At 41.7% G+C, this 16831-nt stretch overlaps 1 protein-coding gene across 1 annotated transcript in view; it reads left to right on the top strand.

Annotated features, from left to right (window-relative positions):
* The first annotated feature begins 167 nt into the window (after positions 1–167).
* The window catches only part of LOC137431854 (oxysterol-binding protein-related protein 11-like), a 29018-nt gene continuing 12354 nt past the window's right edge, over positions 168–16831 (top strand). Inside the window, exons 1-2 of the mRNA XM_078769272.1 lie at positions 168–345; positions 487–673. Of these exons, the coding sequence (XP_078625398.1) occupies positions 168–345; positions 487–673 (365 nt within the window). The remainder of the gene's footprint in view (positions 346–486; positions 674–16831) is intronic.

The raw sequence follows: 16831 nt of genomic DNA, 5'->3' as shown, positions 1-16831 counted from the left end.
ACTTCGTTTTCTTTGTATACATGGCCGAGGCTCGTGGAAGAGCAGGTACACTGAACGGATCAGGATGCCACAAGACAAAAGGAACAGTAGAGGGGGGCGGAGGGGGGGCTGGGGGGGACACCAACAGCAGATTTGAAGACCAAGATAGAGGGAGACTTGGACAAACAATGGGTGTGAGGAGGATTGGGGACAGAAGAGGACGAGAAGAAAACTCAGGAGGGAAAACTTGCCGGCATTGTAACCTTCTATTGGAAAATATGGTGTATAACTTCCATTCCATTCCATGGCATGGCAAGACTAAAAATGCCCATAAAAACAAGTCTGGGAAGGTTTTCTATACATCTGGTGAAAAATGAGGTCAAGCTGTTCCACGTAACCCCAAGGTGTTTTGTTGCTCTGTTTCTGCCATCATTTTCATTTATTTAAAAAAAAAGAAAATTGGGTGATTTCCTTTCGCAGTTTCAATTCTGTTTCACTGTGTTCCAGGTCGCCTATGGCTGAAAGAGCACGGTGAAGAGTATACATTTTCCCTGCCCAGTGCCTATGCCCGCTCCATACTTACTGTGCCTTGGCTGGAGCTAGGGGGGAAAGTTTCCATCTCTTGCGTTTCCTCTGGTTACTCAGCCAGCATCACCTTCCACACAAAGCCCATCTACGGTGGTAAACTGCACAGGTGACAAACTGAAAGGCAGAATTGATTGGTATTTAGTTTCAAGTACAAGAGCTATGTTTTATCATCACATAATTCCAATTACAATTGTAAAGAGCAATTGGAGATTGCAGACCCTCGCCAGGACTTGTTTTGTGTGGTATATTTTGTGTGGCAAATAAATGGAAGGATCTACTAAATGAAAGGTCTACATGGTGTAAAGGGCAAAGGTCTGAAATGGTTTAAAAGGTCTTAAAAGGTCTAAGGGGTGTAATTTAAGGTCTTAAGCATCTGAATTGTCTTGAGGGATCTAAAGGGTCATTAAAATGTCTAAAAATGGTCAAAGGGGTTTAAAGTGTCGAAAGGGTCTTAAAATGTCTAAAAACAGTCTGAAGGGTTTAAAGGTCTAAAAGGTATGTTCCAATAGTACATAATTAATGGACGTAATTAATTGATATAGTCACGGTCCAATAGTACGTAATTAATAGATGTACTCACATTTCAATAGTATGTAATTAATAGACATACTCGCATTCCAATGAAACATAATAGACGTAGCACTCACATTTTATGAGTACAGTTGGACCCTGACATTCGCAGTCCCAACACTTGCAGGTTCCGCGTATTCGCAGTTTATAAAATGCGAGCTGCTTCTACATTTGCAGCCCTGTGTCTCACATATTCACAGCCCCAACATTTGCGGGTTCCGCCTATTCGCGGTTTATAAAATGCGAGCTGCTTCTACATTTGCCGCCCTGTGTCTCGCATATTCACGGTCCCAACATTTGCGGGTCCGCGTATTCGCGGTTTATAAAATGCGACCTGCTTCTACATTTGCAGCCCTATCTCGCATATTCGCGGTCTCAACATTTGCGGGTTCCGCGTATTCGCGGTTGATAAAATGCGACCTGCTTCTACATTTGCGGACCTGTGTCTCGCATATTCGCGGTCCCAACATTTGCGGGTTCCACGTATTCGCCGTTGATAAAATGTGACCTGCTTCTACATTTTCAGCCCTGTGTCTCGCACATTCGCAGTCCCAACATTTGCGGGTTTCGCGTATTTGCGGTTGATAAAATGCGACCTGCTTCTACATTTGCGGCCCCTGTGACTCACATATTCGCGGTTTTTCACGGGCGCAACAAAAAATTTCCACCCCACCCACGGACTTGCTTGCTACTTGGTTGATTATCCCTTTTCACCTATGAGTTGGGATCTCAGGTTAACTTGTTGGTAATTTCTGTTTAAGGAAAAGGCCTGGTTCACAGAGACAATTGCAATCTCTCTGCATGGGGAGGTGAGGGGAAGAAGGTTATAGATGGGATATGACATGGAGTGGGGTTGCTTGGTTTCTTACATAATTATTTTATCATTAATTTTTGATTGGGAACCGCGAATGATTATTTAATCATATATCTATTGCTTGGTTTTAAGTCTCGTGATTCCTTTAGGCTGCACACAATTAATGTATAACTATCTCCACTGTAATATGGTGTAAATCTTGTGCTGATCAGCGAGGCTGGTTTATGGAATGCAAGTAAAAATGAACTTTTATATTGAATCTAAAATGACATTCTAACACAAAGATGTGATACCAGTTCGTTAAAAGTTATGCAATTTAAACTCAACATCTATCTTCGTAAGATAATACAGAATACCGCATCATCCTTCTAGATTAAACTCCGAGCAGTTAAAACGGCGACTATTTCCGGGATCAAGACGTGCTTTGGGGACCTCGCAAGGTCGAAGCACAAACGGGTCATTTTCGATAAAGTAACATGACACTCGCAGCAAAATAGTGAGCTAACCTTTTTGAATTTTATTTGTTGTCATTATCCTACTTATTATTATCATTATTATAAACATTGTAATTGTTGTTATCATTTTCAATATTTTCATGATTGTTATCATTACCTCCGCCACCATGTCCATAGGTGGATGGCGTTTATGTTTTCTCCCTTGTCCGTCTGTCTGTCCGTTTGTGTGACATGTGACAAGAACGTATGTGACAAGAACGAAATGATTCGATTTTGGTGAAGATCCGGATTCGGATCCGGCTACTAGAATTTATTAAGTGATTCTTCACCATTGAGAGATTGGGCCAAAGACGATACATAGCAGGATATCTCAAAACGTTGTGGACGGATTTGGACAAAACATGGTGGACCGGTTGGGTGTCTGACAAGGACGATTCGATTCGATTTTGGTGAAGATCTGAATATGGATTCGGATAGGGGAGTTATTAAAAGTTTTACGTTTATTAAAGTTTATTAAAATCACGAGTTATTAAAAGTTTCTCGATACGGTCTGGCACCCAGCTCTGCTCACCAAACTCTACTCCTATGGTATCCATGGAAATCTCCATGCATGGCTTGCGGACTTCCTCTCTGGTCGTAGTCAACGTGTGGCCCTGAATGGATTTCTCTCATCTCCCCTTCCTGTTCAGGCTGGAGTTCCCCAAGGCAGTGTGCTGGGCCCTGTGCTTTTTCTGGTCTTTATCAATGATCTCTCCGACTCTCTGGAAAATCCTCTCTATCTCTTTGCTGATGACTCCACTCTCTGCCGCTCCATTCCTCTTCCCTCAGATCGGCAGTCTGCAGCCTCCTCACTCTCTGAAGACCTGGACAAAATCACAGACTGGTCAAACAAGTGGAACATGTCTTTCAATCCTGACAAATCTCACACTCTTACTATGTCTCTCCGAAAAGATCGACTGGACAACCCTCCCATCTACTTTCTCAACAATCCTCTCCAAGAAGTTCTGTCGCTGCAGCTTTTGGGTCTCACTATCTGCCATGATCTTTCTTGGGAAAACCACATTTCCAAGCTGGCCTGCAAAGCCAGTCGCCGACTGGGCATCCTCCGTCGTGCGATGTCCTTCCTTGGCACACCTGAGCTCCTCACCACGTACAAGGCTTTCATCCGCAGCTCAATGGAATACTGCTCTCCCCTCTGGGCTGGTGCTCCTGCCTCACACCTATCTCGTCTTCACGCTGTTGAAAGCAAAGCATTCAGAATCATTGGAATCTCCCGTGATGAAGCTAACTCCAAGGGCCTCTCACTCACTCACCGCAGGCAGGTTGGTGGTCTTTCCGTCTTCTACCGACTCCTCTCCGGCCTTGCTCCCCCAGCTCTCTCTGTGCTCTGTCCCCCAAATATTCCTACAGGTCGCACAAGATCTGCCAGCAAGCCTCTGATGGTTAAACTGCCGAAATCTCGGCTCTCTGCTCACCTTCACTCCTTCATTCCTCTTTTCTCCCGCCTCTGGAACAAACTCCCACACTCCCTTCAATCCCACTCCTCCCTCCAGGTCTTTAAAACAGCTGTTCACCACCATCTCTTATCTTCCCCCATCCAAAACCTTGATCTTTTCTACCCCCACTAATTCACCCCAGATCCACCTTGTTTGTAATTCCAACTTCTTTCCTGGTAGTCCTGGCAGTGTCCATATGTTTTATGCCTCTCCCACCCCCTTTCCCATGCCTCCCCCCCAAAGCCCTCTCCCTCCCACAGATCTCTCGATGTCTCCATGTCTCTCGGTTCCTGCTCTAAAATGTTGTGTTGTGTTGTGTTGTGTTGTGTTGTGTTTGTGTCCTTCCCCCTCTCTCCCCATCTTGTCTACCGCTCCCGATGTTATTTGTTCTATGTGTCGGTTTGTCGGTTATGTGTCGGTTTGTCGGTTTGTCTTTCTGTGTGATAAATGTTCGCTCTTTCACGAGCCTCGATCTTTTATACAAAAAAAAAAAAAAAAAAAAGTGATTCTTCACCATTGGAAGATAGGGCTAAAAACTATACATAGCAGGATATCTCAAAAAGTTAAGGACGGATTTGGATGAAACTTGTTGGACAGGTTGTGTGTGTCACAAGGACAAACAGATTCGAATTTGGTAAAGATCCGTATCCAGATGCAGCTAGTAGAATTTTTTAAGTGAATCTTCACCATTGAGTGATATGGCCAAAACGAGGGGTAACTCCAGGTATGAAAGACTGGACCTTTGGTGGTTCCTGTGATTGATTTTGATTAAATGTGATTCTGTATTGTACACCGCGCCTTTCCTATGCCATCTCCAGGCGCTGCATAACGTCATTGCCGGGCACCGAAGGGGGCTCGGCAATGATGCACGCTGAAAGGGAGTACTCAGTTTTCACTATGGTTGTTTTCTTTCTTGCTTTCTTGTTTGTTTGGGCGATATCTCAGCCATCCTTTGAGCTTGGAAGCTGAAATTTCGGCACAATAGCGAGCAAGCGCTTTGACAAAAACGGTATTATTTGTTTTTTGATTAATCAATTAATTGAGGAGTTATTTAATTATTAGCGATTAATTAAGTACTTATTTAATTAATTAAATTTCCTTTCTCTTCTGACCATTAACTCAGGCACCTTTTGAGTTACGAAGTTGATATTTGGACATGCCAATGACCAGGTGATTTGGCTGCAAAGGCTATTTTTGATTTATTAATTAATCAATTCATCAATGAGTTGATTAATTATTTAATTATTCGATTAATGACAAAAATTTTTTTTGTACTTACAGATTCTGATGAAATGGTGGTGGTTTATGTGTTCTATGACCGAATTGATTAATAATTTAATTTTTTAATGATTATTATTTATTTATTTTCATTATTAATCATTTATTTATTTCCTTTCTCATCTGGGCATTATTTCAGGCACCTTTTGAGCTCGGAAGCTAATATTTGGACATGACAGACCAAGTTATGTGGCTATAAAGGCTATTTTTGATTGATTGATTAATCAATTAATCAATTAATCAATTAATCGATTAATTATTTAATTATTCGATTAATGACGAATTTTTTTTTTTTTTAAAGTTACAGATTCTTAGTCAGGTTCACTATGTCAATAAATTATATTTCGTTCAAAATCATGTTAGATTAGCAAACCTATACATTTTTGGAAAGGTTATAGCATAAGGAAACTAAAAATCAATGTTTACATTTGGAGAGATACCTGTATGGTGGCCATTTTGGATTTTCAAAATGGCCACTGTAAAATACATATTTTGTTCTATTTCTGCCTCTAATTACCCTAAAAACTTTTAAAAATATACTAAACCTATATTTTCAGGGACAAGGAATCCAATGAAAGTATCAAATTAGTGCTATGGGGAATGGTAAGACACGAATCAAAGGTTTTGAATTGCAAAATACTGTCTTTATATTCGCGATAAGTTGCATAATCAAATACATGTTATCATTTTGTACAGGCAGTTAATAACATCAAAATGTGTCACAATAATTCATATCACCAAACATGCACAGGCAGTCAGCAAAATCATATATACACATGCAGTCAGTATAACTTCACATCTACACAGGCAGTCAATGACAAAATATGCACAGGCAGTCAATGGCATCAAACATACACGATTACAGAATATGCCATTTAGAGTTCGTCATCACTGTCCTGTGTGTCGTATCCGACAATATAGTCCGCATCGTTTTCACAGTCCGTTCCACACAAGCAAAGGTCGGTCAAATTGATTGGCAAATCGAATTGGTCGAATGGTCGATCGAATCGAATCGATCGAATTGGTCGAATGGTCGAATGGTCGATCGAAGCGATTGGTCGAATGGTCGAATTGGTCGAATGGAATTGGTCGATTGGTCGAATTGGTCGAATCAAATTGGTCGGAATTGGCAAATGTAAACATTGATTTTCAGATTTTCCATGTAATAACGTTTCCAAAAATGTATAGGTTTGCTAATCTACCATGATTTTGAACGAAAAAACATAGTGAACCTGACTATGATGAAATGGTGGTGGTTTATGTGTTCTGTGACCGAATTGATTAATAATTTAATTTTTTAATGATTATTATTTATTTATTTTCATTATTAATCATTTATTTATTTTCTTTCTCATTTGGCCAATATCTCAGGCACCTTTTGAGCTGGGAAGCTAATATTTGGACATGACAGTGACCAAGTGATGTGGCTATAAAGGCTATTTTTGATTGATTGATTTTTTGCTCTTTCACGAGCCTCGATCTTGTATACAAAAAAAAAAAAAAAAAAAAAAAAAAAAAAAAAATCAATTGATCGATTAATTCTTGAATTATTCAATTAACGACTTAATTAATTGATTCTTTTAAAGTTGGATTCTGATGAAACAGTGGTGGTTTAGGTATTATATTAGCCAATTGATTAATTATTTCATTCTTTTATGATTATTATTTATTTATTTTCATTATTAATCATTTATTTATTTTCTTTCTCATTTGGCCAATATCTCAGGCACGTTTTGAGCTCGTAAGCTGATATTTGGACACGACAGTGACCAAGTGATGTAAAGGATATTTTTGATTTATTGATTAATCAATTAATCGATTAATTATATATTGATTAATCAATTAAATATTACATTTTTTAGATTAATGACTCATTTAATTAATTTTCAAAAAGTTGCATCTTCGGATGAAGCACTAGTGGGTTAGGTATGCTATTAGCCAATTGATTAAGAAAATATTGTATGATCATTATTCGTTGATTTTAATTATGCAGTTAATCAATCAATTGTATTGTACACCTCTCCCTCCCAATACAGTTTCTATGAGCTGCACGGTGGTATTTCCGGGAGCCAGAGGCGCCCCGGCAATGCTGCGCTGAAGGATATTTATTTATTTGGCATGGGGGTGGTGTACTTTGAATGTACCTGTACTTGTTGCGATTTTCTGGTCAACTCTGAGATACAAAACGTAAACTGTTCACCAGGCGGAGGTATGCTCTCGACTGAGTGCTGTTCTCGTTATTATTTTTTATCATTATTATCCTTATTGTTATGTATCATTATTATTATGTGTTATTATCATTATTGTTATGTATCATTATTATTATGTGTCATTGTCATTATTGGTATGTATCATTATTATTATCATTATTCTGTGTGGACAAACTAACCCAAATGCAATACCGTACCATCTCTGGCGAGGGTGGTAAAACGAGGTGTCTCGAACTGTGTACCGTGTTCGGCGTACAGGAGTTGTTTGTTTGTATCTCTAACTTTACTTTTGCTCCTTTGACACTTTCTGTGCTAGTTTTTTTTTTCATGAAATTTCCTTGTATCGACAATGGCACGAACTTGAATTGCCCAAGTAGTCATATTTTTGTTCTTGAACTATTTCACTCAACACTCGTACACAATTTACTCATTTGATTTGCCATCCTATCTCACCACCTTTGCACTTTCGCCATACAACTGTGTTCAAAAAGTATCCGACCTTTATTTTTCGTGCGTAAAAAAAAAGAAGCTAAGGAGGCGTTGATTGGTGCACGTATGTAGGCGATCCTAATGCACACGCGTGAATTTTTTCCCACCTGCAGAAGCTGTCATTCGACGGCAGACCGCCGATGAGTGAGGACATGTAAGTGAGCGCCGTCGGATTTTCGTTTTTGACAAAATGACGGAAAAACTTGAACAACGCTACTGCATCAAATTTTGTGTAAAGCTTGGCGATTCCCAAGTGGAAACGATCCGCAAGATTCAACACCGTTCATTCCATTATGAAGGAGGATTTGGGCTTCAGGAGAATCTCAGCGAAATTCGTACCAAAGCTGCTAACGATTGAGCAGAAGCAACTCCGTTTGGAGATCGCACAGGACATGCTGGAGACTGTGAACAGCGATCCCAGCTTCCTCAACACAGTGATCCCTGGCGATGAGTCCTGGGTTTATGGGTACGACCCAGAAACCAAGTTGCAGTCATCACAATGGAAGCATCCAACATCCCCGAGGCCAAAAACACAAAATTTGATGCAGTAGCGTTGTTCAAGTTTTTCCGTCATTTTGTCAAAAACGAAAATCCGACGGCGCTCACTTACATTTCCTCACTCATCGGCGGTCTGCCGTCGAATGACAGCTTCTGCAGGTGGGAAAAAATTCACGCGTGCGCATTAGGATCGCCTACATACGTGCACCAATCAACGCCTCCCTAGCTTCTTTTTTTTTACGCACGAAAAATAAAGGTCGGATACTTTTTGAACACACTACGTACAACGGGTGAAATCATTCTCTTCTTTGCAACACAAATCCTCATCAATTAAGTTGTACAATTCCACATCTTTCACCCTCAGCTTCAGGAGAATCTGTGGTCTTTGTATAAAGATATCATTCTATGTCCCCATATAAAATCTTCTTCTTTAACGGCCACCATTATCCCACCATTCTTGTGGGACCGGATAGGGAAGCTTGGCCAAGTCTTTATGAACCGGCTGGCCAGACCTGGCGTTTGACTCATTAGTGCAGGAATTTGGAATTTGGTCATGGTGCCTGCGATAGCTTTCCTAATCTTTGCGAAGGACACCATGGGACATTTCACATCCACCAAAGAATGCTGTCAGATGAGTCGGGAATCAAACCCAGGCTCGACAGCTTAGAGGCGAGTGTGCGTACCTCCAGGCCATACTGTCAGCCCAATGTCCCCGTAGAAAATGATCACATTCGTTTGAGTCAGATCTGCGAGCAGGCCATGTCGGTGACATTCCACTTTGGTGCCTTTCTGGGAAATTGGTGCATTTGTGCAATCTTAAAAGGCTTTGCAGAGAAAGTAAAAGACAACTCTCTCATTATGGGAAGTTGCACCATCCTGTTTGAGTCATTGTTTGCCAGCACATGTTAATGGGACTATTCCACAAATGCAGTAAAAACTCATATTGAGGCACCGCATGATGCTCGGCTGTCGCTTCACTGAATATGGGACTAATATGACGATAACTTGACAGAACACAACAAATCCTTCAAAAATGTACTGGATGTTTGTTTGTTTTTTCCAGTAAGATTATCTTGGTGTATGAAACTATGCACGGTACGGCCAATCATTGCTTTTCAACCTGTATGCATGGTACGGTATGGCCAATCATTGCTTTTCAACCTGTATGCATGGTACGGTACGGCCAATCATTGCTTTTCAACCTGTATGCATGGTACGGTATGGCCAATCATTGCTTTTCAACCTGTATGCATGGTACGGTATGGCCAATCATTGCTTTTCAACCTGTATGCATGGTACGGTATGGCCAATCATTGCTTTTCAACCTGCATGCATGGTACGGTATGACCAATCATTGCTTTTCAACCTGTATGCATGGTACATTACGGACAATCATTGCTTTTCAACCTGTATGCATGGTACGGTATGGCCAATCATTGCTTTTCAACCTGCATGCATGGTGTGGTATGGCCAATCATTGCTTTTCAACCTGTATGCATGGTACGGTATGGCCAATCATTGCTTTTCAACCTGCATGCATGGTGTGGTATGGCCAATCATTGCTTTTCAACCTGTATGCATGGTACGGTATGGCCAATCATTGCTTTTCAACCTGCATGCATGGTACGGTATGGCCAATCATTGCTTTTCAACCTGCATGCATGGTACGGTATGACCAATCATTGCTTTTCAACCTGTATGCATGGTACAGTACGGACAATCATTGCTTTTCAACCTGTATGCATGGTACGGTATGGCCAATCATTGCTTTTCAACCTGTATGCATGGTACGGTATGGCCAATCATTGCTTTTCAACCTGTATGCATGGTACGGTATGACCAATCATTGCTTTTCAACCTGTATGCATGGTACGGTATGGCCAATCATTGCTTTTCAACCTGCATGCATGGTGTGGTATGGCCAATCATTGCTTTTCAACCTGCATGCATGGTATGGTATGGCCAATCATTGCTTTTCAACCTGCATGCATGGTATGGTATGGCCAATCATTGCTTTTCAACCTGTATGCATGGTACGGTACGGACAATCATTGCTTTTCAACCTGTATGCATGGTACAGTACGGACAATCATTGCTTTTCAACCTGTATGCATGGTACGGTATGACCAATCATTGCTTTTCAACCTGTATGCATGGTACGGTATGACCAATCATTGCTTTTCAACCTGTATGCATGGTGCGGTATGGCCAATCATTGTTTTTCAACCTGTATGCATGGTACGGTATGGCCAATCATTGCTTTTCAACCTGTATGCATGGTACGGTATGGCCAATCATTGCTTTTCAACCTGTATGCATGGTACGGTATGGCCAATCATTGCTTTTCAACCTGTATGCATGGTACGGTATGGCCAATCATTGCTTTTCAACCTGTATGCATGGTACGGTATGACCAATCATTGCTTTTCAACCTGTATGCATGGTACGGTATGACCAATCATTGCTTTTCAACCTGTATGCATGGTGCGGTATGGCCAATCATTGCTTTTCAACCTGTATGCATGGTACGGTATGACCAATCATTGCTTTTCAACCTGTATGCATGGTACGGTATGACCAATCATTGCTTTTCAACCTGTATGCATGGTACGGTATGGCCAATCATTGCTTTTCAACCTGTATGCATGGTACGGTATGGCCAATCATTGCTTTTCAACCTGTATGCATGGTACGGTATGACCAATCATTGCTTTTCAACCTGTATGCATGGTACGGTATGACCAATCATTGCTTTTCAACCTGTATGCATGGTGCGGTATGGCCAATCATTGCTTTTCAACCTGTATGCATGGTACGGTATGACCAATCATTGCTTTTCAACCTGTATGCATGGTACAGTACGGACAATCATTGCTTTTCAACCTGTATGCATGGTACGGTATGACCAATCATTGCTTTTCAACCTGTATGCATGGTACGGTATGGCCAATCATTGCTTTTCAACCTGTATGCATGGTACGGTATGACCAATCATTGCTTTTCAACCTGTATGCATGGTACGGTATGACCAATCATTGCTTTTCAACCTGTATGCATGGTACAGTACGGACAATCATTGCTTTTCAACCTGTATGCATGGTACAGTACGGACAATCATTGCTTTTCAACCTGTATGCATGGTACGGTATGGCCAATCATTGCTTTTCAACCTGTATGCATGGTACGGTATGACCAATCATTGCTTTTCAACCTGTATGCATGGTACGGTATGACCAATCATTGCTTTTCAACCTGTATGCATGGTACGGTATGGCCAATCATTGCTTTTCAACCTGCATGCATGGTGTGGTATGGCCAATCATTGCTTTTCAACCTGCATGCATGGTACGGTATGGCCAATCATTGCTTTTCAACCTGCATGCATGGTATGGTATGGCCAATCATTGCTTTTCAACCTGTATGCATGGTACAGTACGGACAATCATTGCTTTTCAACCTGTATGCATGGTACAGTACGGACAATCATTGCTTTTCAACCTGTATGCGTGGTATGGTATGGCCAATCATTGCTTTTCAACCTGTATGCATGGTACAGTACGGACAATCATTGCTTTTCAACCTGTATGCATGGTACAGTACGGACAATCATTGCTTTTCAACCTGTATGCATAGTATGGTATGGCCAATCATTGCTTTTCAACCTGCATGCGTGGTATGGTACGGACAATGATTGCTTTTCAACCTGCATGCATGGTACCGTATGGCCAATCATTGCTTTTCAACCTGTATGCATGGTGCGGTATGGCCAATCATTGCTTTTCAACCTGCATGCGTGGTATGGTTTGGCCAATCATTGCTTTTCAACCTGTATGGATGGTGCGGTATGGCCAATCATTGCTTTTCAACCTGTATGCATGGTACGGTATGGCCAATCATTGCTTTTCAACCTGTATGGATGGTGCGGTATGGCCAATCATTGCTTTTCAACCTGTATGGATGGTGCGGTATGGCCAATCATAGCTTTTCAACCTGCATGCGTGGTGCGGTATGGCCAATCATTGCTTTTCAAACTGCATGCGTGGTATGGTACGGACAATGATTGCTTTTCAACCTGTATGCATGATACGGTATGGCCAATCATTGCTTTTCAACCTGTATGGATGGTGCGGTATGGCCAATCATTGCTTTTCAACCTGCATGCGTGGTATGGTACGGACAATGATTGCTTTTCAACCTGTATGCATGGTGCGATGTGGCCAATCATTGCTTTTCAACCTGTATGGATGGTGCGATATGGCCAATCATTGCTTTTCAACCTGTATGCATGGTACGGTATGGCCAATCATTGCTTTTCAACCTGTATGGATGGTGCGGTATGGCCAATCATTGCTTTTCAACCTGTATGCATGGTACGGTATGGCCAATCATTGCTTTTCAACCTGTATGGATGGTGCGGTATGGCCAATCATTGCTTTTCAACCTGTATGCATGGTACGGTATGGCCAATCATTGCTTTTCAACCTGTATGCATGGTACGGTATGGCCAATCATTGCTTTTCAACCTGTATGGATGGTGCGATATGGCCAATCATTGCTTTTCAACCTGTATGCATGGTGCGGTATGGCCAATCATTGCTTTTCAACCTGTATGGATGGTGCGATATGGCCAATCATTGCTTTTCAACCTGTATGCATGGTACGGTATGGCAAATCATTGCTTTTCAACCTGTATGGATGGTGCGGTATGGCCAATCATTGCTTTTCAACCTGTATGGATGGTGCGGTATGGCCAATCATTGCTTTTCAACCTGTATGGATGGTATGGTATGGCCAATCATTGCTTTTCAACCCGCATGCATGGTATGGTACGGACAATGATTGCTTTTCAACCTGTATGCATGGTACGGTATGGCCAATCATTGCTTTTCAACCTCTATGCATGGTACGGTATGGCCAATCATTGCTTTTCAACCTGTATGCATGGTATGGTGCGGACAATGATTGCTTTTCAACCTGTATGCATGGTACGGTATGGCCAATCATTGCTTTTCAACCTGTATGCATGTTACGGTATGGCCAATCATTGCTTTTCAACATGCATGCATGGTACGGTATGGCCAATCATTGCTTTTCAGTCTGCATGCATGGTACGGTATGGCCAATGATTGCTTTTCAACCTGCATGCGTGGTATGGCATGGCCAATCATTGCTTTTCAACCTGCATGGTACGGTATGGCCAATCATTGCTTTTCAGTCTGCATGCATGGTACGGTATGGCCAATCATTGCTTTTCAACCTGTATGCATTGTATGGTATGGCCAATCATTTCTTTTCAGTCTGCATACATGGTACGGTATGGCCAATCATTGCTTTTCAGTCTGCATGCATGGTACGGTATGGCCAATCGGTGCTTTTCAACCTGCATGCATTGTATGGTACTGACAATCATTGCTTTTCAACTTGCATTGTATGGTACGGTATGGCCAATCATTGCTTTTTCACCTGCATGCATGGTATGGTACGGACAATTGTTGCTTTTCAACCTGCATGCGTGGCTTGGTACGGACAATGATTGCTTTTCAACCTGCATGCGTGGTATGGTATGGCCAATCATTGCTTTTCAACTTGCATGCGTGGTATGGTACGGACAATGATTGCTTTTCAACCTGCGTGCGTGGTATGGTATGGCCAATCATTGCTTTTCAACCTGTATGCATGGTATGGTATGGCCAATCATTGCTTTTCAACCTGCATGCATGGTACGGCATGGCCAATCATTGCTTTTCAACCTGTATGCATGGTACGGTATGGCCAATCATTGCTTTTCAACCTGTATGCATGGTACGCTATGGCCAATCATTGCTTTTCAACCTGTATGCATGGTACGGTATGGCCAATCATTGCTTTTCAACCTGTATGCATGGTACGGTATGGCCAATCATTGCTTTTCAACTTGCATGCGTGGTATGGTACGGACAATAATTGCTTTTCAACCTGCATGCATGGTGCGGTACGGACAATGATTGCTTTTCAACCTGCATGCGTGGTACGGTATGGCCAATCATTGCTTTTCAACTTGCATGCGTGGTATGGTACGGACAATGATTGCTTTTCAACCTGCATGCATGGTACGGTATGGCCAATCATTGCTTTTCAACCTGCATGCATGGTATGGTATGGCCAATCATTGCTTTTCAACCTGCATGCATGGTATGGTATGGCCAATCATTGCTTTTCAACCTGCATGCATGGTACGGTACGGACAATGATTGCTTTTCAACCTGCATGCATGGTGCGGTACGGACAATGATTGCTTTTCAACCTGCATGCATGGTATGGTATGGCCAATCATTGCTTTTCAACCTGCATGCGTGGTATGGTATGGCCAATCATTGCTTTTCAACATGCATGCGTGGTATGGTACGGACAATGATTGCTTTTCAACCTGTATGCATGGTACGGTACGGACAATGATTGCTTTTCAACCTGCATGCATGGTACGGTATGGTCAATCATTGCTTTTCAACCTGCATGCATGGTATGGTATGGCCAATCATTGCTTTTCAACCTGCATGCGTGGTATGGTATGGCCAATCATTGCTTTTCAACCTGCATGCATGGTACGGTACGGACAATGATTGCTTTTCAACCTGCATGCATGGTGCGGTACGGACAATGATTGCTTTTCAACCTGCATGCATGGTATGGTATGGCCAATCATTGCTTTTCAACCTGGATGCATGGTATGGTATGGCCAATCATTGCTTTTCAACTTGCATGCGTGGTATGGTACGGACAATGATTGCTTTTCAACCTATATGCATGGTACGGTACGGACAATGATTGCTTTTCAACCTGCATGCATGGTGCGGTGCGGACAATGATTGCTTTTCAACCTGCATGCATGGTATGGTATGGCCAATCATTGCTTTTCAACCTGCATGCGTGGTATGGTATGGCCAATCATTGCTTTTCAACCTGCATGCATGGTACGGTACGGACAATGATTGCTTTTCAACCTGTATGCATAGTATGGTATGGCCAATCATTGCTTTTCAACCTGCATGCATGGTACGGTACGGACAATGATTGCTTTTCAACCTGCATGCATGGTATGGTATGGCCAATCATTGCTTTTCAACCTGCATGCATGGTGCGGTACGGACAATGATTGCTTTTCAACCTGCATGCATGGTATGGTATGGCCAATCATTGCTTTTCAACATGCATGGTATGGTATGGCCAATCATTGCTTTTCAACCTGCATGCATGGTATGGTATGGCCAATCATTGCTTTTCAACCTGCATGCATGGTATGGTATGGCCAATCATTGCTTTTCAACTTGCATGCGTGGTATGGTATGGCCAATCATTGCTTTTCAACCTGCATGCGTGGTATGGTATGGCCATCATTGCTTTTCAACTTGCATGCGTGGTATGGTACGGCCAATCATTGCTTTTCAACTTGCATGCGTGGTATGGTATGGCCAATCATTGCTTTTCAACCTGCATCTAAGAAAACATATAATTTCACACTGAGCTCTGTTATTTATTTATTTATTATTTGTTTTTGGATGCACTGTCGAGACTTATGGAAGAGCTGGAGCAGAATGGAAGGGAACAAACTGGAAAGGAGGAAACACCAACAGCACAGTAGTTGAGAGTTAGATCAAGGAGAGGGTTGGGGGAACGACACATGGGGGGTGAACAACCCCTGCACAAGCCGAATGAAACACAGGAAGAAGAAGAAGAAGGGGAAAGTGGAGATGAAATAGAAAAGGAACAAAACGATGGACAACTAACAAACGAAAATATGGGGTGGGGGATCACAATAACCTGGAAATGGGAATGCTGGGAATGGGGGTCATTTGGGGTCAATAGTGTTTAATTGTAAATTTAACATTATCCATCCAATAATGGCTGAAAGGAGTGCAATGTTAAATGGATATGACAGTTATTATAAACTAAATTTGAAATACAGTTTATAATGACTAAAACATTTCAATTCCTTTGATAACAAACGTTTTAAATAATTGCCGTAAAACATCAAAGTAGTGTCGATTTCAATGCAAGTGATAGCGTTTTGCACAAGGTGATCAGTTTGATTCATACGTTTTAATAAATGAAATTTTTAAAATAAATTGTAATTTTATAAATGATAAATTTTAATACATTTTTTAAATTTTAATAATAATAACTTCTTTCCTGGAAGTCCTTGCAGTGTCCCTGTGTTTTTTACCTCTCCCACCCCCAACCCCCCTCCCATGCCTCCCCCCCCCCCAAGCCCTCTCCCTCCCACAGATCTCCCGGTGTCCCTGCTCTCAAATGTTGTGTTTGTGTGCTTCCCCATCTCTCCCCATGTTGTCTACCGCTCCCTTTATTATATGTGTTATGTGTCTGTTAGATTTTTTTGTGATTAATGTTAGCTCTTTCACGAGCCTCGATCTTGTATACAAAAAAAAAAGAAAAAAAAAAAGTAATTTATGAAATGGG

The sequence above is a fragment of the Myxine glutinosa genome, unplaced genomic scaffold, assembly GCF_964187855.1.
Source record: "Myxine glutinosa unplaced genomic scaffold, kmMyxGlut1.1 SCAFFOLD_1883, whole genome shotgun sequence".
NCBI classification, from domain to species: Eukaryota; Metazoa; Chordata; class Myxini; order Myxiniformes; family Myxinidae; genus Myxine; species Myxine glutinosa.
Note: the sequence above shows the minus strand (reverse complement) of the source record. Positions and strands in the feature narration are given on the sequence as shown.